At 49.2% G+C, this 22522-nt stretch overlaps 1 protein-coding gene across 3 annotated transcripts in view; it reads left to right on the top strand.

Moving 5' to 3' along the window:
• The window catches only part of LOC142585779 (Golgi-associated PDZ and coiled-coil motif-containing protein-like), a 30742-nt gene that overhangs the window by 1921 nt on the left and 6299 nt on the right, over nucleotides 1–22522 (top strand). Inside the window, exons 1-6 of one of the 3 annotated variants that reach the window (XM_075696784.1) lie at nucleotides 9065–9082; nucleotides 11657–11821; nucleotides 12284–12459; nucleotides 13552–13822; nucleotides 17426–17590; nucleotides 20129–20211. In XM_075696784.1, coding sequence (XP_075552899.1) covers nucleotides 9080–9082; nucleotides 11657–11821; nucleotides 12284–12459; nucleotides 13552–13822; nucleotides 17426–17590; nucleotides 20129–20211 — 863 coding nt within the window. In that variant the 5' untranslated portion in view covers nucleotides 9065–9079. Of the gene's footprint in view, nucleotides 1–9064; nucleotides 9083–9747; nucleotides 9925–11656; nucleotides 11822–12283; nucleotides 12460–13551; nucleotides 13823–17425; nucleotides 17591–20128; nucleotides 20212–22522 lie in introns of those variants that run through there. The other 2 variants (XM_075696782.1, XM_075696781.1) reach the window with 2 other exon arrangements.

Genomic DNA, 22522 nt, shown 5'->3' with positions numbered 1-22522 from the left:
AATCCAAGGAACTCGATTTCTTTCTTTTGCTAATCCCGAGCATGCGATGAAACCGACAATGAAGCATATGTAGGGGGAATGAAATGATATGTTTAATTGAAATGTAGAAATAATAAGGTAAAGGGAAATGAAAATGGACGAACCTTGCCGCAGCTGGGAGTCGAACTTGCATGTTCGTCAACAAGGCTTGTTGCTCGGCTAGTTGGTCCATGGTATTAAAATTAAAAGAACGCAAAAAAAAAAGACACTGACAAGACTAAACACCGCTACTGCTTGTGGTGTTCAGTCTTGTCCGTGAACCTCCCCCCCCCCCCTGTTTTTTTTTTTTTGTGCTCTTTTAATTTTACTTCATCACCTATATCACAGCCTGATGGCCGGGGATCAGATTCCGGCCGCAGCGGCTGCGTTTCGATGGGGGCGAAATGCAAGAACGCTTGCACTTCAAGGAACTCCAGGTGGTAAAAATTTATCCGTAGTTCCCCACTACGTTGTGCCCCATTATCAATAATGCCACTGTGGGCCATCCACAACTTTTCTTCTTTTTTTTTGGGGGGGGGGGGGGGGGAGCGAGTGCCAGCGGCGCTCATGGCTAAGGCGTCGGATGACCATCCATCCTTTCAACCCCTTCCTCCGTGTTTCAACCGTTGGCGTCACGTGGTACGGGATCTTGGGAGCAGGCAACCGGCCAATAAACTTTTAGCAGGCTTCCTACCTCATGGCATCAAAGCTGCCAAATTCGTGGCCCTCGCTATGCAACGAGCGGGAAGAATAAGGGAATCCGAGAGGCTCTTTTGTCACAGCCATATGACTGACAGTAGCCGTTCTGAGGTGTTTGCACGTCCTTACAAGGGAATAGCTAAAAATTCATTCAACCTGGGACGCGATCATATAACAGTGCATGATGTGAACCGCCCGTTGCTCTCACGTGATTGGTCAGAATCACGCCTTCGTCAGTCCTGAACTTGCGTTCAAACACGTACCAGCAGTAAGCTCCTACGACTATATATATATATATATATATATATATATATATATATATATATATATATATATATATATATATATAGCGTCCTCCAAACATGCGCCGCTGCGTCAGTATGTGAAAACCCTCGTTTGCTGACTCGGTTGTCAGCTTGCATAATCACTGCCACAACTTCGAAGACAGATTTTCTGCTTAGAACGACAGGAAGCTGAGCAAGTTAGCGCGGATTCGTGGTGCGCAAAGTCGTTTGTGTTTCGCTCGTCTGCCTTTCCGTACGCGTGCACGAAGCCACCGGTCCTGGCAGCGTCGCCGGCCATGTCGCGTACACACAGGCTTCCATTCTATATCTGTTCTGTAGACGCTGCACGAGACCCATTATAGGCCACTGAAAAGTGTAGTGAATAGCACCGCACTTGTCGGGAATCTTTGCTAAGCTAAGAGGAGAAACAACACCCTTGTCATCGCAAACCGAAACGCAGCTCTTCAAGGGCCTTTACGATCTGGTGACTCCCCTTTCGCGTTATTCGAGCTCGCGAATAGTATCCTGTAAATGCGCTATGCTGTCGCAGTTGACCCAATATTTCTCGCGGAGCAGCAAACTTCGCCGCAACGTTATGGTTGCATTGATTTCGTGTGGAAATCGCATAAATAACCTTTGACAATGAAAAAAGAAAAAAGGTAGACTTCTTGAAGCTGTACAGACACTGCCAACTTCGTTGTTCGATTACATAAAAGACGCATAAACGCACTTACAGTGTCCCGAAGAAATTTTGTGTATACATGTTACGCAGTTCTAATTTATTTTGTGTTGCTGGCATCACAGCTTTCTGCAAGAAGCAGATTTTGGGTTGTCTGTTTTTGCCCGCTTCCAGCTGGCCGTGTACGTGCGTTCAGAAGTATACACCTCATACACGTACTCTTCATCAAGTAGCACGTACGCACATGCCCGATTCGCCGCGCATCGATTCCAGCACGCAGAACCCTCCTCACCACCGTACATATATACAGTCAACATTTAGTGGCGGCAAGGTGTCCGCACCAACGTCTGTAAGCACGACCGAACATATCGCCGAGTCTTGCCGCCCCCTATTTGAGGGCGTCGTCGTAATACTCGTAGTCCTGCGTCGCCGCCGAAACCGCAACGCCACTGGCGCCTCCGCCACCAGCACCGTCCCTCGTCCTGGCACCAGCAGGGGGGGAGCCTGCGGAAGGCGCCGTCGTGGCAAAACGTGGTGCCAGCGGCGTCGTAGCCGCCATCGCAGCCGCACTCGATGGCGTCGTACCGTTACCACTGGTGTCGTCGACCGCTTGGGGGCTCCCGCCGGATACCGACGGCTTGCAGTCGGACCGGCGGCTGCCGAGCAGGTTGCGCACCTCGGCCAGCGTGGTGTTGCCCGCGGCGAACACCGCGCTCACGGCGCCCCTGAGGAGCGCGGCGACTTCGTGGCTGTGACCCTGCAGCTCGTCGCTGATGCGCTGCGTGTCGTCCAGCGACCGGTTGCGCATCTCGAGGATGATGCGCTCGAGCAGGTCGTACAGCTGCACCTCTTCCTCCTGGATGCGGTTGCAGGACGAGATGAACGAGTTCTGCGCCACGAGCAGCGTGGCGAAGCTGTGGTCCACCGTGGCGCCCAGCTCGGCGATGCGCTTCTCGAGCCCCTCGCTGAGGATGCTGAGCCGGGGCTCGATGAGCGGCAGCGGCTCGATCTGCTCGTGCAGCTTGCGGAACTCCTCGCGCACCAGGACCCGGGTGCGGTTGCCCTGCTCCACGGTGTCCTGTAAGGCGCCGCGCACAAGCTCGTCGGTGGTGCGCCGCAGCTCGTAGATGCCGTTGATGACCTTGCGCGTGTAGCTCTCGACGTCCGAGTCGATCTCGCGCAGCTGCTCGCCGCCCACGCGCACCATCTTCTCCACCAGCTCGGTCAGGTTGGTCACCTGCGGGGGCGCGCCGCGTTCGTGTGAGCGCCAGCGAAAGGGCACGACGGCCCACATGCTCGGCGAGATGCGTTCACCTTTTCTGCCTTCCTGTCAAATCGTCATTGGCAACCAACACGATTAAGTTGACGCGACGAGTCAAGTGTGGGATCGCTTGTTCCTCCTTTCGGTGAAAACGAGCGTTTTGCGTCCTCTCACGAGGGTTGTGCCTCTCTGGCGCGAGTTCAGTATCACAATCGTGTGCATTACATGCTTGCCGGTCAGCCCTACCAATAGCCTTTCGCGCCCGCGCGCACGCACGCACGCACACTCTTCCCTGTGATGAAGGTACTCATTACAATGTTGACGGTTTTTCCAGTGCCCACGTGCGACTATCGTGTACTTTATTGCTTGAGCGGGTAACTTCTCGAGGTCAGGCAAATGTGTGTTGCCTTATATAGGCGAAAGAGCGTGGGAGTTCACCCTACAGGGACCGGGTGCCTGTGGATCTGTATATAGGAGTGTCGGTGCCCATAGAGTTTCTCACTATAATACCTAGAGGGAAATCTGGCGCCACCGTCTATGGGAGTTTCTTAAGGGGGCACCGTGCCGTCATGGGAATGACGGTATATGTGTCTGCGAGGCTCGTGTTGGCTGGTGTTGTCAGAGGCTTCGTCTAAAACGTGGATATGGCTACATAAATAACGCGCTCTCAAAGTAAAATCCTAATGGAATGTTTCCATTCACGCATATTACATCTTTACTCACCCACAATGCATGATCAAGCGGAGAAAAGCAAGAACAGACGACCAACTATTTCAGAGCGAGCGCGAACCTTGTCGTCTGTCCTCCAACTTTAGCGGCCCGCTGATATTTTTTACGTAACATATAGCCGTACACGCAATAGCAAGTTTTCATAGTTAAACAAAACATGTTTTCGCGTAATAATAAAGCTAAAATAGCTTTTTACGCGCTGTTTTAGTAGAAAATGAATCATTATGACAGACGGAACGGTACTTGCCAGGCGCGTCTTCAAGGTGTCCTGTCTCTCCGAGAACGATGTCAATCCGAATTCACAATATACCGGCATTCCCATGCATACCACAGCGCAGCAGCGCCAGATTTCCCTCTAGGTAATAGTGAGAAACTCTATGTCGGCGCCCTTGTCACGTGGACGAAGTTGGCTAATGGCTGGATCAAGATCTGCTCTGCCAGAGCGTTTGAAACGGATGTGACACCGAAGTCCGCGGGTGCGTGGTAGAGTCGCTCTCCCTTGCCCTCCCGCCGCTTTCCGACGCCCCTGGGTCTCTTGAGAGGAAAAGTTCGTCCGTATCGAGTTCTCCGGACAGCTATAGGAGCCGGAATCTCTACTCGCCTGTTCCCAGCTAGGCGCATCAGCCGACATCGCCTGGCAGGACGATGCCGCCTGCTGCGTGGCATTTCCTTGCTGCTGCAGCGCACGCAGTATGGTGTTCGCCGTGAACATCTCGTGGCTGAACAGGTCCATCTTGGCGTCCGCCCGCTTTATGACGTCGGCCACGTCGACGCGCAGCACGGTGGCCGTCTGGCGCTGCGCGGTGTCCGCACGCTCCGCCAGGTCGGCCAGCCGCGACAGGTCCGCGTGGAGCCGCGCGCGGGCCTCGTCGCCGCGCGCCATTTTCTCGAGTGCGTCCTCCGAGGCGTCCTGCAGGTCGCGCTCGAGCAGCTCTAGCTTGTTGGCCAGCCGGTCGGCGCGCATGTCCAGCTTGGTCTCCAGAAAGGCCAGCCTGCGACACGGAACGGTCCTGGCTATGGCATCGGAGACGCTTGCAGCGTTCCATCGGAAAAAGAAATTCGATAGAAAAGCAGAGAAATATGACAAGACGGCAAGCACGTGACGTTCCCTTGCGGCGCACGTGAGATAGCCGAAGTTAATTCGATACCATTGCTATATAATGTACGGCGCGTCTCCGTGGAACGTTAAACATCACGAATCGCTCGAGTGCGTTCACAAAACGTATTTGTAAACTGGGCTTCGCGCTCACATACGTCATGCGCATTTGCAAAGCAGAGACGAAGCCATAGTGACGTTGCTGAACTATGTGGGACATTTGACTTATTCGAAACATTAGAAGGGTGCTGCGTGAGCCTCTATTCAAGATGCGCTACTCAAAGCAGCGCGCGTGGAGCGCGCTGCATGTGTAGTGTGCGGTGGGGCTCTGCGATGGGATAATTTTTTTCGCAGCGTTGCGCGCATTCTCCGGCGGTCTCACTTGTTGTTCAGCTTGTCGGCGAGCATGTCGAAGCGGCGGCTCAGGTGGAAGGCATCCGCGGCACCTTGCTGCTGCTGAGCCGGCGACGCGGCGTCCTTGCCGCGTCCGTTGAGCGCCTCCTCGACTTTCTCGAGTCGCACGTCGAGCTTGGCCTCGAGCCTGCCCAGCCGGCTGTCGAAGGAGTCCAGCTTGCGCAGCACTTGCTCCAGCGAGAAGTCGAGTCTCGTGAGCCGCAGCGCCGATCCGAACGCATCCAGGCCGCGCAGCCGGTCGTCGATGGACGTCAGCACCTGCGCCCCGCCGAAGCATGACCTGAGGACGGGCTATGCGCCGCGCGTTATCGAAAAGATCCGCTCGCGTTTAGGTGGTTGAAAGAGTTGACAAGCTTCATTACTATAGTTGGTGTCAATTCGAGAAACCCCCGACAGGCGTTGACTACAACTGATTCTTTGTAAGTCTGATTCTTTATAGTGTATGTATGTGTATATTTATATATATATATATGAAGTGGGAATTAGGTAGGACTTTTTTTTGCAAGCCATCTGACCTTTGCTCTCTCTCTCTCTCTATCTCGTTTTTTTTTTTTTTTGGCGTCCAATCTGTTAGATGCTGATCTGCGTGATGAATTCCAGTGGCATGAGCAGAGCCTATCACTACCCGCCGTGGTTGCTTAGTGGCTATGGCGTTGGGCTGCTAAGCACGAGGTCGCGGGATCGAATCCCGGCCACGGCGGCCGCATTTCGATGGGGGCGAGGTGCGAAACCAACCGTGTACGTAGATTTAGGTGCACGTTAAAGAACACCATGTTGTCGAAATTTCCGGAGTCCCCCACTACGGCGTGCCTCATAATCATATCGTGGCTTTGGCACGTAAAACCCCATAATTTAACTTTAAAGGGCCCCTGAAACGGTTCGGACAAATTTTGTAGACGCGTAGGGTACATGTAAAGTTAATCATTCGCACCACAATTTGTGTGAAACGTCTCATATTAAGAGAGCTACGGACCATTACAAGTTACCATCCTCCACAGACATGCATTTTCCCCTCAACTCGTTCGCCGAGTGATCGAAGCTAAGCTCCGCCTTGACTGGCTCTGCGTCATGATGGCACGTCGTGTCGTCGACTTCCGGTTTTCTAGGAGCGAGCGCGCGAAGCCTCTCCAAGCTCTCCGCCAGCTGATTGGCAGTCGACCCCAAGCGAGAGCTATCGAAGCAGCGTGCGTTGCGAGCATTCTGTCGCAGCGCCGAGCATGTGTAGTATTCCGGTAACCCACAGGCTAGCCGGGCGTTTCGACGGAACGGTGGAGGCATAAACTCAAGCTGATGAAGGAACTTTAGCGTAGACGTACGTGAGCTGCCTGATCGGTCTCCACGGTCCAGCCACCCGTTGGCGCAGTGCTTAACCAGGTAGACAAATAGCTAATATTGCTCTAACCAAGTGTAAAACATTTTAAACCTTTACAAAAGCAACGTGTTAACGATTACACTCCTGCAAAAAATTTACGCCAGCAGCAAAGAAGAATACATTTTGTTACTGCTACTGTGTGTGGCTGAGCTCTGTGCCACCAGGTGGCTGCACGGCCAGGCCCTGTCCCCTTGCGCTTGCGTTTACCCTAATACCGGACTCGCGAAACGCTATTGCGTTAGTAATCTTCCGTTGTAAAGTGACGGCCTCAAACGAGCAAATCCTGGCGCCGATCGTATAGCGACAGTCCGATGCGCTGCTGCCAGTCCGCTCGTTTGCTGCCTTGCAGCGGCACACGATGTCGCAGCTTGACATATTGCCAAAAGCTACGTTTGCATTCCACAACGCAACAAAGTCGAATCATAGTGCTCACGAAAAGACTGAGGCCGACTCTGACCGCGGAGCTCTCGTCAAAATGAAGCACGTTGCAGACGACACTTGCTGTGTGCCGAAAGTGCTTAAGTGTAGTGAGAAATTGTTCTTGTGCATTCTCTTTCTGTCATTTTCTTTTTATAGAAATAAATAACTAACATTCCAACTATTACGAACATCATTTGTTCACCTTAAAGGTGGAAAAATTATCGATGACGTGCCCTGAGCAGCCAATCGGATAGCTCGCCCACACGACGTCATATGGGTAGGGGCGACTGAAAATTCCGCCGAGCAGTGTGCTGCGATCGGCAGCAATGTACATTTTTAAAACCTTATAATAAATTACACGCTTTACGCGGAACACTTACATGCGTCAATTAATAATCAGAAGGACCTCCTCTAACGACTCAGTACGTTTGTAGAAAATCGTCAAAATCGTTTCAGGGCCCCTTTAAGAGCCTATCACTGAAGGGCCATGCAGCCGTGACGAAATTAAGTGTATTCAAAGTATATGGGAAATCTTGCCGAAGGTCTCAAACATGCGGCCGTCTCTCCGCGAGGGCTGCGCGCATCTGTGTTGTATGTGCGAACCAGAACCTTCCAGCCATCTGCCGTGTCCTCGGCATCCAAAGCTCTGGAGCCCAGCGAATGCCGCAGGAACCGCACTATGGCCCAAAATTGAGCTTGACACATGTAAGCGCCACCAGCAAAGCCCTCAGGACACTGGTTGCTTTCCTGGCGCTGTGGATAGGGAGCGAGGAAGGTACCTATGCCCCGCTATCAAGTGTAGCACCAGGAGTGCTGCGCTGTTCCACCATGCGGTCGGGTCACATGACCCGGTCACTCCTGAAACAGTCTACCTACAAGACTTTTGATAGACGCCCGTGGTGCCAAAAGACTGGTTACTTAGTGCTCGTACCCAAGGGGAATCAATATTTAGCGGTAATGGACTTTGTACTCAACGCTCGTGCCTGGAGCTCCTTGCACTCGCGCGTCATGCGTAGCTTGCAACCCTATTCTTGTTCATACCAGACGCATCGCGATATGATTGGCTAACGTTCGGAAAAGCCATTATATGGCTGCGGTGCAGTAAGTCACGCATGTGCAATAAGAAAGCGGGAAAATGTGATCATTAAGCTGCGTTTGGAGCAGTGGTATACCTAAGGGTATGGTGCACAGGTTCGCCACGCTCCCCGGTCATGTTTGTAGCCCCGCCTACGCCACTGGTCTAAAGTGACGTTACTGAATAAACGTGGTTTATTGAGTGGTGTTAGCTGTGTTCACGGCCTAGTAGATTCGGCATAATAAAGGCAGCAGCGCAGGAAGGATGAAGAACACAAGCACGTGACCCGGCTGATGATTGTGACGTCATTTTTACGTTGTTGTGACCTTTGTCCTTCCTGCGCTGCTGCCTTATCCTGCGGAAAGCGCCCGGATTTGTGTAGTATACACATCATAGTTTGCCCACAGTACATCTGGCACATCATGCTCGAGTGATCGCAGCACGAATCTATAGGCATCGGAAGACGAGGCCGCGTTCCATTATGACAGCAAGGCTCATCAACTGTCAGATGTCCACGCGGAGGAACTCAAACTGTCAAAAGACGGCGCAGGTCCCATTTGACGCGTTTTTTTTTTTTTTTCATTCTTTCGCGGCTCTTTCGCAGCGCTCTGCAAGATATGGCGAGCTCTGTTTTCATTCGTATGCTCGCGGTTCTTGCCACGTGGTTGCACGCCTGAATGGAAGGACACCGCGCGCATTGGCCAACTACTCCAAGGCTGATTGCGAAATGTAGGAGTTTCACAACGATGAGAACTGCGTGGCTCACATGTTTATCGTTGAGATAAGGAGCAAAAAAGAAAGCGAAACAGTATAAGCTTTAGTAGCTGGTGTAGCCTGCGTTGAAAGTACACTTTTTTTTTGTCAGAAGTGTACTGGTCACGTTCCCTGCGAGCATAGGCTGCTGGAGAGAGTTTTTCTTGCGATATGCCGCAAGTTCCAACGCCTTAGGGAACGAAAAAAACTCACGTGCTCCCCTTCCAGAGGTCTAGAGTGTCAGGAACACTCTGAACAACACACAGCCAAACAACATATATGGTGAGCACGGAGAAGCCCGTATATTTTTGATAAAGGCTGCACGTATACACACGCGCGCGCGCGTCTATTATTTACGTTCGCACACCTCGCTGTGCTTGTACCTCATCATGCCCTGCACACGTGGCGTGGTAATTAGTCGCCGCTAATAGCACAGATACCAAGTCGCTGGTCGTATTGCTAGATGCGGAATGCAAAAAAAATTATGCCGTTCTTATATTTGGTAGGCGTGGAGCTCAAAGTTGTCAAAATTGAAATGAAGATTCCTACTACGAAGTTCTGTAATCACCTTAATTATAAGTCATAATAAACTTTGAAAACCTCAGCGCGCGTAATTAGGGATGTTCTGTCGCATCATATTCTCGGTGACTGAGCGAGACAGTGCTCGTGGCAGACCTGACGTGCTACCAGAATTCTGTCACAGCGCCCGTTGACTTGGCAGTCTTTTAAAATCTACAGGGTCAAGTGAAGGCAGATAAGCACACCCTGCTTCGGAACAGTAAGCTCAATCGATCGTTTATCCTTCGCTCTAAGCTATAACCCAGTCTTACCTGTTTGAGATACGGGGGAACGCTGTGCCACAGGTCGGGGCCCAAGTCCAAGCCCTTGGGATTCGCCGGCGTCTGTTCTGGCGGTTTGTTCGTCGTGGCGTCTCGCCGGCTTCTTCCATGCTGCGAGCGCCGATGGTCAGGCTGCACCGCCACCACGGCACCGGCGTCGACTTTCGGGAACGGACACGTCGTCAAGAACACCAGGAGCACTGCGACCACCACTGCCGGCTCGCGCATCTCCGCCAAGTTTATATGAAGAGCGAACTGCGGCGTCTGCGTCCGTCCCCGCTGGCCGTGGGTGCCGACCCTCTATCGTACAACGTCGTCTGCCTGGGAATCCGTTCCTCTTCGCTTTTTTGTTGTTGCCTTTGCCGCTCTTCTCATTTTCTTTCGCCCGACCTTAGCCGGGTTGTGATTGTGCTTCGCTCGCCGGAGCGGGGTGGAGTAGCGTGGGCGAGGAGGTCGCGCAAAATGAGAGACGCGCCCTGTAGGAGCGGACGTCTTGCGCTTGCATGTTGGCCACCGGCGTTTGTAATCGCCGTAGGGCTACGTCAGACTACTCGGGCGTCTGGGCACGCGGTCTTCCCTAGAAGAAAACTGCGCGGTTCTTGCCCCGCCGAGCGCTTCTGTGCGAACGGGCACGACGATCGAGGCAGTACCCCCTGTCCGAAAAGCTGCCACGTTTGGAAGCGCGAGCGACAGTTTCTAAACTGTGCGTGTCATGACAGACGTTGCTTTGTGCTAGGCCGGTAGAAGATTCATTCACGACACCGCACCACAAACTTTTGAAAGCGACGTGAAGGTTGGATTGGCTTTATAGTTTGCGCGATCGAGAAATGCGCACGTTGTTGGCTTCTCATATCATCGTCCCGTCATTGTGTCAACTGTCGCGTGACTAGGTGAAGAACAGCCGCGTGTTTCACGGCCGTGGCGAGACGGCGGCTCCAGTTGCAGCAGCCGAGTGCCGCGAGCGAGCGCTGCAGGATGCGGGCCAGGCCCGCCTGGTGGTAATCTCCCTGGAAGTCGGCGGCGGCCGAGAGATGGGCGCTCGCGCGGCTTTTTTCTCTCAAGTCGCCGCCGCTGCCGCCGCGGTCAAAAGTGCGCCTTGGGCTGCTGCTTTTCGTCAGGGAGGACGCGCGGACGAGGCGAAGCGGGAAAGGACGAGGGGATTGTGGGGGAAAAGGGGGCGCAGGGTCTACGGCCCACCCACCGCGAGCTCCAGCGCGCACCACACTGTCGCCGTCACTGAACCCGTCACGGTTGTGTGTGCTTGTTCCTTCTATTTAGCCCGACCCTTTGAGCACTGGGACATGCCTCTCTGACGCCGGTGGTGCCCCGCTCGGCATTTTTTTCTTGGCCTTGAATACCGCGTTCCACCGTGCCCTCTCTCCGGCGTTATGACATTCTGCGTCTGTGAATGGCACGCGTTGCTTTCGTGTGTTTCAGCGTGGTAACAGTTGGGACATTGTTCAGGGCATAGACAAGCGATGGAAGTGCAGAGATGATATGGGCAGATTAGCGTGTTTGTAAACCTAGCTAGAACCCATCCTACACCGCGCTCAACGGCCGCTGCATGAGGCGGCTCATTATTGTCAATCGGTGGCAAATTTTTGCTGGCTGTGCACATTTGTTTATTAAAATACAGTAGAGGAACTGTGTGCACGCATGACACATCATGTATTATCGTGAGAAATTCATGTGGTCGTGGGACATAACTCAGGACTGGACTGAAGCAGAGCTGGCAAACACATCGAACTGACTGTTTTCCAAAGACCAAAATGTCCTTAACAGATGGTGCATTTACACTTGAACTGTTTCAGAAAAAGGCTGTTCTGACATATTCTATGCCTAAATAAAAAGTATTTGGTGTAGTTTGCTTGGTTTTCTTTCATATTCATAATGAAAGCACAGGTTAAAAATTAATTTTGAGATCCATTCTTTTGTACAGAAGTATTGAGTGGATCTACGTTATCATGTCCATGTCATCAAAGTTGGCAGTCAAATTCCTTGGCTTTGTGTTTTTCAGTGTGAACTACAGGAGCTCAAGTCCGATCTGTATGAGGCGCAATCTACTAGTGCTGTGCTGAATAAGGAGCTTCAGCATTTGGTGCTGCAGCTGCATTCAGCCCAGTTGCAAGTGTCTGCGCAGATGGGGCATGCAGGGGACTCCACTGCAATCAAGCAGAAACTGGTGAGTACCCTGTTACAAGCGAGTGCTTGAACCTTGGGTTTGACAGCACGTATTGTTCAGTCCTTGCTGGTTAGTAGTGACAGACTGATCAAAGTACTCAGGAGAAAGACATCATCTATATTTACATGTTTGCAGGAGCATCAGAGTATTTGGATTGAACCATTTTTGACATTGGTTGAGAATTGACATTGTTATGAATTTGTCTTCAAGACTGTTGAACCTATTTACCACCTTGCACTGTTGACCCAGGTACAACCACTCCTAGCCTTGCTATGCAATTAACGTTCCAACTGACTGGCATGGCCTGCAATTGAGTGGGTGTTCAGCTAATGCCATTTCCCCTAATTAGCCAATAATTGAAGCAGGTGCATGACTGTTAAAAGTTTCTCTGCAGTGAATTATGAGCCCACCATGAGAACAGCCGGAGTTCACTTTTATGGCTGTATGTGTAATGTCTTGCAGGAACAAGAGATGACTATGTACCGAATGGACCTGGGCCGTGAGATGCAGCTAGAGGCAGAGGTGGCCCAGCTGCGCAAGGAGAATGCTGCACTTCGCAGGGACATTGTGTCCCTGCAGAGTGAAGTGTTTGGGGCCAAGCTGGCTGCCAAGTACCTTGACAAAGAACTGGCTGGCAGGTTAGCTTCACTTTTAGAAGTTGCACAAATGCGAGGCATCACTTAAAGGAACACTGCAGCACCTTTTATGAAAGATATGGAATGTTTATGGAATCGGAGTGCATGCTCTGGCATATCTTTACTGGTGAGATATATTTTAAAGCACCTTATATGAATACATTTATGACCAATCAAGTGTTGCTGCCAAACCCTTGCAGCCTTCGTCTCTTAATGTCAATTAAATGGCATTTGAAGCTGTGCTACACTGCCCACGTGGAACAATGCCTGCCATCCTCCAGCTGCCATCACACCGAGCTTGTGACCTAGAGATTGTAGAGCATGTTGCGTCACCTGATCTCATAGGCCGTTATATCAGTGCCATGGCATCATACTCTGCCACTAGGTCGCACCACCACCTTATCATTGATTTCTCCACATTTGAATCTACTGGAAAGACCACTTAGTCGTGTGCATCTGAAGAAATCTGCCCAATAGCTTTAGTGTTCACTCCTCCACAAAAATAAGGAAAAAATATATGGCTTAGTTTTTCATAAGTTGAAGGAAATGACAGGAAGTCTTTTGAGCAAAATTTAGACTTCCAGCAGGTTTTTTCTTTAAATTTTGCCACACCTTGTGTTGTAGCTGCAGAAAGTTAGTGGACAGTGTCACATTTTCAACACTTATGCTTATCAGAAGGTCTGTCACTTAATGTTACATGTTTGTGTTTCTTTTTTTTTTTTTTTCTGAATAGCACACAGGGCAGACTGTGTGTAACTGTAACTAACTCAATGTGTAATATAGTGGAGCTCCTCTGAAGAATATTAAAAACCCTCATGCTCGACCTCCAGATATTAGGAATGTCAGCACAGCACTGGCCACTCAGTGGTTTAAATACTTTTGATCAGAACTGTACCAATGTTTTGCAGCATAGTAAAGCAGCCTCTTGAACTGTGCCTTGATATTTTGTAAATGCAAGGCTTGATCATGTTTGCTAAGAATGCAGCGTGCTTTTGCACGTGTATGCATTTACAACATTGAGCACAGAACACTAAGACATGGCTGGTTCAGCCATTTGTTTGATGACAACACCTCCCTTACCTTTGCATTATTCAGGATCCAACAGATACAACTGCTTGGCAGAGACCTCAACCCAAGTGAACATGACCGGCTTTGGAATCAGCTTGAGTCTGAGATCCACCTGCACAGGCACAAGGCAGTAATCCGAGCCTGCCGAGGCCGCTCCTCCAATGCTGCTACCCTGGCTGGGCCAGAGCTTGCAATGCCCGACGAAGGCACTCCACTGCGCCGCCACCAGGGAATCGGGGATGTGCGGACCGTGCGGCTGACCAAGGGCAAGGACGAGGGACTAGGAATCTCCATCACGGTGTGTGATTCACACTTGAGCTGGGGAGGAATGGTTGAAACCATCTGCTCATATCATGGACGTAGAAGAAGAAAGAGTAAAGAGCTGCAACTTTGCTTTTCAGTCGAGCAAAATAACATTACAGACGTTCTGAGCAACTGGGAGATGACAAGCCTGTTGTTTCATGGTAGCTTGAATGAAAACGGAGCCATTGCTGTTGTTGGTGTGACAATCGCTTGTGTTCCAGGCCTTCAGCTTCTTGCTTTCAGTACTCGCACTTCCCTGCCTTTTCCGTAGTTACGTTTGTAATGTTGTGTGGAGTCAAACCTCGTTACAATGAAATAGCAGCTGTGACAAAAAATACCTACGTTGTATCAAATATTCATTGTGAGCATTTATTTGTTATATTGATAATTAATTGTACCAAGGCCTGACTGTAGTGTTTCTTGGTTCACCATTGTGAGTGAAAACTGGAGATTTTTAGGCAAAATGATTAAGAGTGCAATGTTGTCTGTGGGATATTTCTGAAGAGCTACTGGACTGTGTTTTTATAGTTATGCTGCCATTTTTTTTCTTATCCCTTTTTGTTCTTAGAATGCCAGGTGCTTCACATCTTATCTATATCATATGGAGGCTCACTTTTGTGAGGCCTCATATGCAGGTCAACTCTTGTAAGCTGGTATACTCACCTAAAGACCAACATCATTCGAAATTGGCCGTCTTTTTCATGACATTCACGCCAATAAAGGAGGCCTTTCATCATAAGGTAGCTGGCCTGCATTTTGACTGCCACTATATGTTGTAGCATTACTGCACCTAAATTGCTTAATTGTAAGCTCATAACTTCTGCTTAGTCAGCATCCATGGACAGCACATATTAAAAATTGTTGCCTTGATATTACGATGGGACAGTTGCCGCCATGGGCAAACACCATTTAGCATGGGGAAACTGACAAAGAACCCTTGTGTATGGTCCCTAGAATATTGGCTAGTCAACCATCCAATCACCGTGCCGTATGGAACGGACGGGATGTTTCCTAAATGAAAGTGCAGAGGGTGCTGCAAGCAGTTCTATTGCTGAGCATGGTGGCAGCTGCCATCACCCCGTTTCAAAGGGGACGCTCCTACCTTCCTCCCCCCTCCCCCCCCCATCCATCCATCCATTGCTACACTATTCGCTGTTGTCTGCTTGGCTGCCTGCATGCACCGCGGCGGCTTTGCACGGGTGGGTTTACAACCTCATCTGCATCTCCAGTTTTTCACGAAGTGTCTCAATAATGAAAGGATAGCAAAGAAAGAACAGCTAGAACATTTGAAAATTAGAAGATGCAAATAATTGCATTTTGCCAATTGCATCACACCGGGGACGCACGCCCAGTGGCCTTGTAATTTTTTTTTTTTTTTCATAATTATTTTTATTCACGAACCTCTTGCCACTTCATTGGATGTTGTATGCTGGAATTTGTTTACACTGTTTTCCAAAGGTTCTTCATTTCTGTCTTTATAATTTATTTTGACTGTGTACTGTTGTAATCGCGCCGCTGGCACGAGTTGTTGGGAACTCGGCGCTGACGCCCGTTGTTGCACCTGGGTCGCAAGCCCCAAGGGTAGCGTTGGCCTGGCGGCCTGGGGTACAACTGGAAGCATCCGAAGGTCCCGGCAAAGCATGAGTCGACTGGTAACAACAAAACAACTTGTTTATTCTAACATCGCAAAGAGTTGGCGGTCAGGTTGACCGAAGTAGAGAGACGGGAGTGCACGTTACTCAACAGAAGAAATCGGAGCCCTTTTTTTGTGTCCGGGGGCAGCTGCTTTTATACTCTCGCAGTTGAGGGCAAGAAGGAACCCCTCTATAGACGAGCACGTGACTGTGCCGCTCGGGCACAATGGGATAAGGTGGCGCAGCGTCGTGTCGGCGCCTGCCAGACCCCCTCGCTTCACAGTTGTTGGGAGCTCCTCTCCCCGGCTGCCGCGCTTCGACAAGCGTGGGCACCAATATGCACATACACTCACACACGCACATGAAGACACGTGGCATTGGAACATGCCTGGACGCGCTTGGCAGGGAGGCGTAGCGGCGGCGCCGAACGGGCCAAAATGTCTGCCGCTTTGAACGAAGCCCCGGCGTCCGTTGCATCCGCGCCGGCTATACCGCGCGTCGTAGGCGAAACGTAACAGTACCTGATTGCATATGTGCTTGATTACTTTTGTGGGATTATTGTGGAGTGGAATGGGCTTCCACAATTTTATCTAGTGTCGAAACATATTCGGGTTCTCTCCTTGACCATGCGCAATATCAATTTTTCACATCATTTCCTTGCATCACATGTGTGTGCTTCGCAAATGATGTTTATTTTTTATGTACTTCTACCGTTAGCAATTTTATCTATTACTATGTGTTGATATTTCTTCTCACTGTTTTGCTCGCCCTTAACTGGAAGTTCTCTAATGACTTGTATAGGTTTTGAACAAGCTTGGGTTTTTTTTTTTTTCCTCTACCATGCCAAATCCCACACCTGTACCTCATGTTGCTTGGTAATGTGCAAGCATTATATGGCTCACCAGGCTGAAAATCCGGCGTTGTTGACGTTGGTGTGACCACGATAATCCAAAAAGTGAGCTAATCAAGGTATTGATAATGTCACTTAAGGCAAAGTTAATTCATTAAGGTAGTCAGTTAAGCCAAAGTTAATCAAGGCAGGTTTAATTAAGCTAGCATTCATTAAGGCATTCTAACCCACATCCTTTGATGTTAATTAGGGTGAAGTTAAGGCACAGTTAATTAAAGCACTTGAACCCACAACCTTCATAGGGAGTCAAACCCTCGACCTTTGGTATTAAGGAGAAGTTAAGACGACTGAAAAGAGCATAGACATTGCGCGGTGGTCACAATGCTTTCGCATTTATCTACGTAGGGATAACTAAGTGTCCCTTGAATTTGATTGTTTCACTTTTAAACACTGCAGGCCTTGGCTTCCAAAGGGCAGCAGTATAAATAAATTCAGTGCTCAACCTATTCCAGGCTGCGCAATCGCTTTGTGCTCTAAGTCGCATCCCCACTCCACAGGCATGTTTGATACGGCTCAGCATAAAAGTATTTGCAAATGGATACCACTTCACGCAGGTAAAACCTCTCATCACACCCGTAGCAAATGCGTACTGCTCTAATGTGGCACAAGTACGTGGTGACAGAAAATTATTTTAAATATACGGAATGGCTAAATTACGCGCATTGCGCACACACTTTGCTAACACGCAGCCGGGCAGCCGAGTGCCTCGCCATAGTATGACGACCGCTCGCTTTGCTACCGCCACCGTCCTTCCTTCGGAAACAGTCCTCACTCCTGTCGGCGAACGGCAGACTAGCCAATATTCTAGGGACCATACCTTGTGTGAGCGGGACTCCGTCTTGCTCATCGCAGCACACTTCTTGTGAATACAACCAGTAAACATCCCTAACACCTGTGCTTCCTTCTGCGTAACAATATTCAGTGGTACCAATTTATAAGTCAGATTACTCTGTGACATTTCTGTGTACTAACTACGCAGTGAAAAACAACTGCATATGTGCAGGCATTGAGCTGTTTGGTGTGTAATCTTAGACAAACACTACTGTCCTTGCAGGGTGGTCTAGAGCATGGTGTTCCCATAGTCATTTCTGAAGTACTCCCAGACATGCCAGCCTGGAGGAGTGGCAAGTTGTTCGTTGGAGATGCCATCCTTGCTGCCAATGGTGTTGACTTAAGGGAAGCAAAGCACAATGATGCTGTCAAGGTTCTTTCGGGCTTGGTATGCTATATTTAGTGCCTTTGCTTATTCAGAGCTTATGTTGAAGTCAGGTTAGATGGGCCCTTTTATTTTATTTGTTGCCTTTTCAAGCTATCTTTCACATGCAGATCAAGCATTGGACACCTCGCAATACAACCAGGACAGAATTATTCCTTCATTATACAGGTCATTTCATTATATAGGCATTTGTTGTAGAAGCGCTTGACTGTATACTTATTTCATATGTAAAGGGAAATGTTTCGAGTTGCTTGGCTGTTGATAATCAATCCATTACAGACTTTAAGTCTTGCTTCAATACATGCTCATAAAAGACAACATGGCTATAGCAGAAGCCTTAAGGACCAGTGGTATCTTCAGTGCCTTGCTGTGAGATTGGATCTCCTAACCACAGTTATAGTAGCTCTAGGCAATAAGCCAAACATATGCCATTAATGCTAATCCCATGTGGTCAGTGGAGCTAAAAAACTTTTATAGTGACATACTGTGGGTAACATAGAAGTCCACATGAGTAGTACCAAGACGAGCTTCATGAGCCAATCTAGATTTTCACATGTGTCATGTTCCAGGTGTGTTAATTCTTTCAAATCTGTGTTTCAAAAACAACCAACAGAAGTTGTCCAAAGTGCAGAACTTAACATAGCAGAAAACATAGGAGGAGGAATGTTTTCATTTTGTCAGACATCATAAATCCTAGAATTCAGAGATTTTAGGAGAAGTTCATACCTTTTTTTAGATTTCATTAGCTTTGTCCAAATAAGCTTCGGTGCCTTTTGAGTTATGGTAAATTGTATCACAGATCAAGAACAGCAGGTTCATTTTTTTTTAAGTTTGCTAAATGGTATGTAGCTTGTTTCTGCTACCTGAATAAACATGACAGGCTTAAAAAGACTTTAAAAGTAAGCCTTTTCATATCATTGGTGATCGTTCTGTGCAAGATATAAAACAAAACAGCCACAGCATGCTAAAGCTCTTTACTGGTATGAACTGTCTGTTTCTCAGGTAGCGTAGCTAGCAGCACAGATAGCATTGTGCATTGAATGTACAGTTAAACTTTGATATAACAAAGTAGGTAAAATTGGCAATTCGCTTTGTTATATCGAAATTTCGCTGTATTGAAATTCGACTTTCTATGCAAATAAGTACAGTCGCCGATCGATTTTTCTTGCACGGAAAGGGGCCGCAGAATTTTCCGAATTATCGGGCAATCGAAAAAAGCAAATTTGAATAGGAAAATAATTCGTTTTGATGAATTCGGGAGTCGGCGACGAATGTACGGTTTCATGCCGCGTCGACGATATATTCACATCGGCGGCACAAATTAAGCGAAGCCAGCCATGTTTTCGCGTGCCCTCCACCCCCGCGGCTGATAGCGTCGCTCGCACTGGGACGACGCTATCATGATAAGCGCCGACAGCGGGGACCGAATGCTTCGTCTGCCTCTCGCTCCAACGAGTCACCGAAACTCGAGATTACGCAACCTTCAATGCTAAACGCGCGGGAAGACAGCTTCCATGATGCCACGCGTCTCGGCACGCCTACGCTTTGCACACGCGGCAGCAGGGTGCGCGGCTGCGTATGCGCTCAGCGACGCGCGCCAACTTACTTCCCCCCCGCCCGCCTTTCGCGCGCGCTTGATTGCGTTACCGCGAGCTTGCTCCCTTCCCCCTCTGTCCCTTTGCTCGCGCGGGAAGGCGGCACTTGTGAAGCCACCATCTTTTTTGTCTCACCCTCGCGCACTTTCACTCGCACCTAAAGCACGAAGTGCGCGGGGCGCGATAGGATCTTATCGCGCTCGGACTTGATACGGAACATGATGCGGTTCCACTTCGGCGATCGCGCCGAGCGTAATTTGAGAGGTGTGTTTGCAAGCAGCCACTTTTAATTTATTCATTTGACCATCTGCGTCCGCGTAAGTGTCCATTTATTGTCTCGGCATTCCTTTACTGCGGAAGCGAAATTGCGTTATATACAAACACACTTCGTCATATTGAGGTTCTAATTACATGGTGGTTAGGAACAAGAGGTTAAGAAAGCCTAAATACTTCGTTATATAGAGAATTTCGTTATATTGAGGTTCGTTATATCCAGGTTAAAAGATGGATGTGACGATGTGATGTGACATCATACATGCTGTTTGTTTCATAAATTCAAGAACTTTATATTTGTAGGGATGCTAAGGTGCAACACCAAATCGTTTCAGCACAGGAAAATTATTGAAACTTGCCAAGGTTGAGTTTTTAGTGCCTGCAGAATGCTGCATAGTCATTTTTTGGTGATAAAGCAAATGGTAACTAGACCTTAGTAGATGCTGGCAAAATGAATGACATCACAGCAAGCTGGTGCAAAAACATAATAACAGCAGCACCACGGGAGTTTCTATCATGTTTTTGCATCTTCATTGGTTTACCAAGCCTCCTCTTGTGGTAGCACCAGCCATTTCGATGTTGCAGAAGCATAATTTATGGATACATTTTTACTTAATAATCCTGTCTAATGTCCCTTTCATATCTTTTGTTGGCAACATGCAATTTTTTGCAGCAAGGTGAGATTACACTCAAGGTCCTGTATGTTTCACCTGATGAGGACAGCGATGATGAGACACAAGATAGCCAGCACCTAAGGTAAGAAAGCACCCAATATCATTTATGTATTGTACAAAGTGCAGACTTCTAATGTATGAATTGATTAATAATTGGGCATATGGAGTGATAGATATATGGTGTTCAGAAAGGCGTAATCATTTTTAATCAGGCTGTTCTGCTGGGTCAACTTTTATCCTGCTGCTGCAAATTGTGGAAGTCTGAAAAATGTGTGGTTGTGCAACTGGTGCATCGCAAATTGCAAACTCCAACTTGTGGCTGCAAGTACACATATGGCACATAAACCAGCCACGGCACATTTTGCTCTTGCAAACAAAGAAAATGGTGACATAGATGATCACACAAAAAACATTCATTAGTTGTTGTTTTTAGTACTAAATGCTGTCTACTGAAGCTAGAAGGACTGTAGTTCCTTGGAAAAACTCTTCTTAGGAATCAGTGTTTTCACCCTGTGCCTTTGGGTTCCTGAGCTAATGTTCATGTGCCCATGGCAAGCTCTAGAGCCCAACCTGAGCATTGTTTGCAGGTGCTGCCCCATAAACTCAGGCAATTACTACTGATTATTTGCCTATGTCAGTGCGGTGCTTGTCTTCTGTTCGCAGACTGTGTGTCTAAAGATGTGTCGCCAACAATTTTCCACTCTCAAGAAGAGGGACAAAGTTTCTTGCATGCACCTGCTACACTCACTGGTGCCACTGGTTTTACTGGTGCCAGTAAAAGAGCAGTGGTACCGTCTCATTGTAGTTACTGTACCTACTGGTTCCGACTATCGCTTGACTGTCATGCAAGGCAGACGAACATGAGGGAATGCAAGATAGTGGGCTTCTTCGATTTTCCACTTCTGGCTATCCGCAGGCTGCCAGAGCCAGCCAGAGCGTCTTCGTTTTTCTCGGGTTGCTCCGCCCACCGTGCTACGCACTTCCACCGGGCGTTCGTTTTGCTCGCGCTGGACGGTTCTGGCTACCCGTGGGCTGCCAGAACCTGCCAGGACGATTTTGGTCTGGCTGCTCTCTGAAAGTTCTCTGGCTAGCAGACGACTAAAAGAGGCGATGGGCGCTCGCCGCCATCTTTACGGGGACTTCACGGATTGCAACGCGGGTGCTTGAGGACTTAAATTTACCTCACTCAGCCAACTGTCTACGGTCATCTTCGGATTTCCTTACTTCCAGCGTTATCTTTTTAGGTGCTAACGCACCGTTCCGCATCGCAAAGCGGTGTGATACGAGCCGTGGTGAACCGTTTGAAGCTTTTGTGTGCGTGTCCCCAGCTGATTGCTTCTTCGCGGCGGTGAACAGCGCGTCGCGCTCTCATGCGTGCATGTTATCTGCATTGTGTTCCACGCAAGTTGTAGACGCTCATTCACACATTGCAGTACATTTTGGGTTCGTCTTTCTCTGGTGGCGTTCCTTTTCACATATCTCCCCTATGTATATCTCCTTTCTCTGCAGTTAGCGAAGGCTTTGCAGCTAGCCCGTGTTCGCTCCGTCTCTCTGTTGTATGCTGTGGCAGCTCGAAACTGATATGTGTTCGAACTGCAGGCCGTTGATCTAAGAATACACTGATTGCACTCGGTACATTTAGACACGCATACATTGGCTTATTGCTCTCATGATTGCGACCAATGTTGTTTTTCGTGTGAAACGTTTTGCTCGTCACAGGTGACGTGCATTTTCGTGCGCCAGCCGCGTCCCCAGCTCCTTAAATGAGAAGCACCATCAGCCACAACAAACTTTATGAAATCGAAGCCCAAGCAGGTCGGCGCGAAATTATATGCGTATGAGCTAGACGTACCCGATAACCTGTTTTTTCATGTCTTGTGATGACACAACGCCAACTCATCAATGTCGCCGGTGGTCGACGTGATCGCTGCGAGCAGGGATCCTCCAGCTATTGCTTTCGAGTATACAATCACGATTTCGAGTCTTGTCATCCGCCGCGTCGGAGGCCATCTGTTGCGCTGCGTAAGCGAGGTTGGCCGAGTACGTGTCCTGCGCTGAGTCGCGCGAAAGTGATCGTATTCCTGAATGCAACAATATATTTTCAAACTGGCAACGCATACATGGGCCGACTACGCCGAGCGCGCGCCGGCCTCGACGGGCACTGCCATGCTGGTAGCATGTTTACATTTGTCCAGCTGTACCGGCGTTCGATTTTCCAAACTTCGGGCAGGTTCAGGTTGTCTTGGGATCCCAGCCCATGTGACTTCCTGTCAGAACCGGAACTAGCTGGCTGCCATCTGGCTGCCAGCACTCCGAAAATCGAAGAGGCCCAGTACTTGAGCATTCTCATACAAGTTGCCTCACTTCCCAGAATGATGCTTACAAGTTACATA

Source organism: Dermacentor variabilis, chromosome 6, assembly GCF_050947875.1.
Source record: "Dermacentor variabilis isolate Ectoservices chromosome 6, ASM5094787v1, whole genome shotgun sequence".
Lineage (NCBI taxonomy): Eukaryota > Metazoa > Arthropoda > Arachnida > Ixodida > Ixodidae > Dermacentor > Dermacentor variabilis.
Note: the sequence above shows the minus strand (reverse complement) of the source record. Positions and strands in the feature narration are given on the sequence as shown.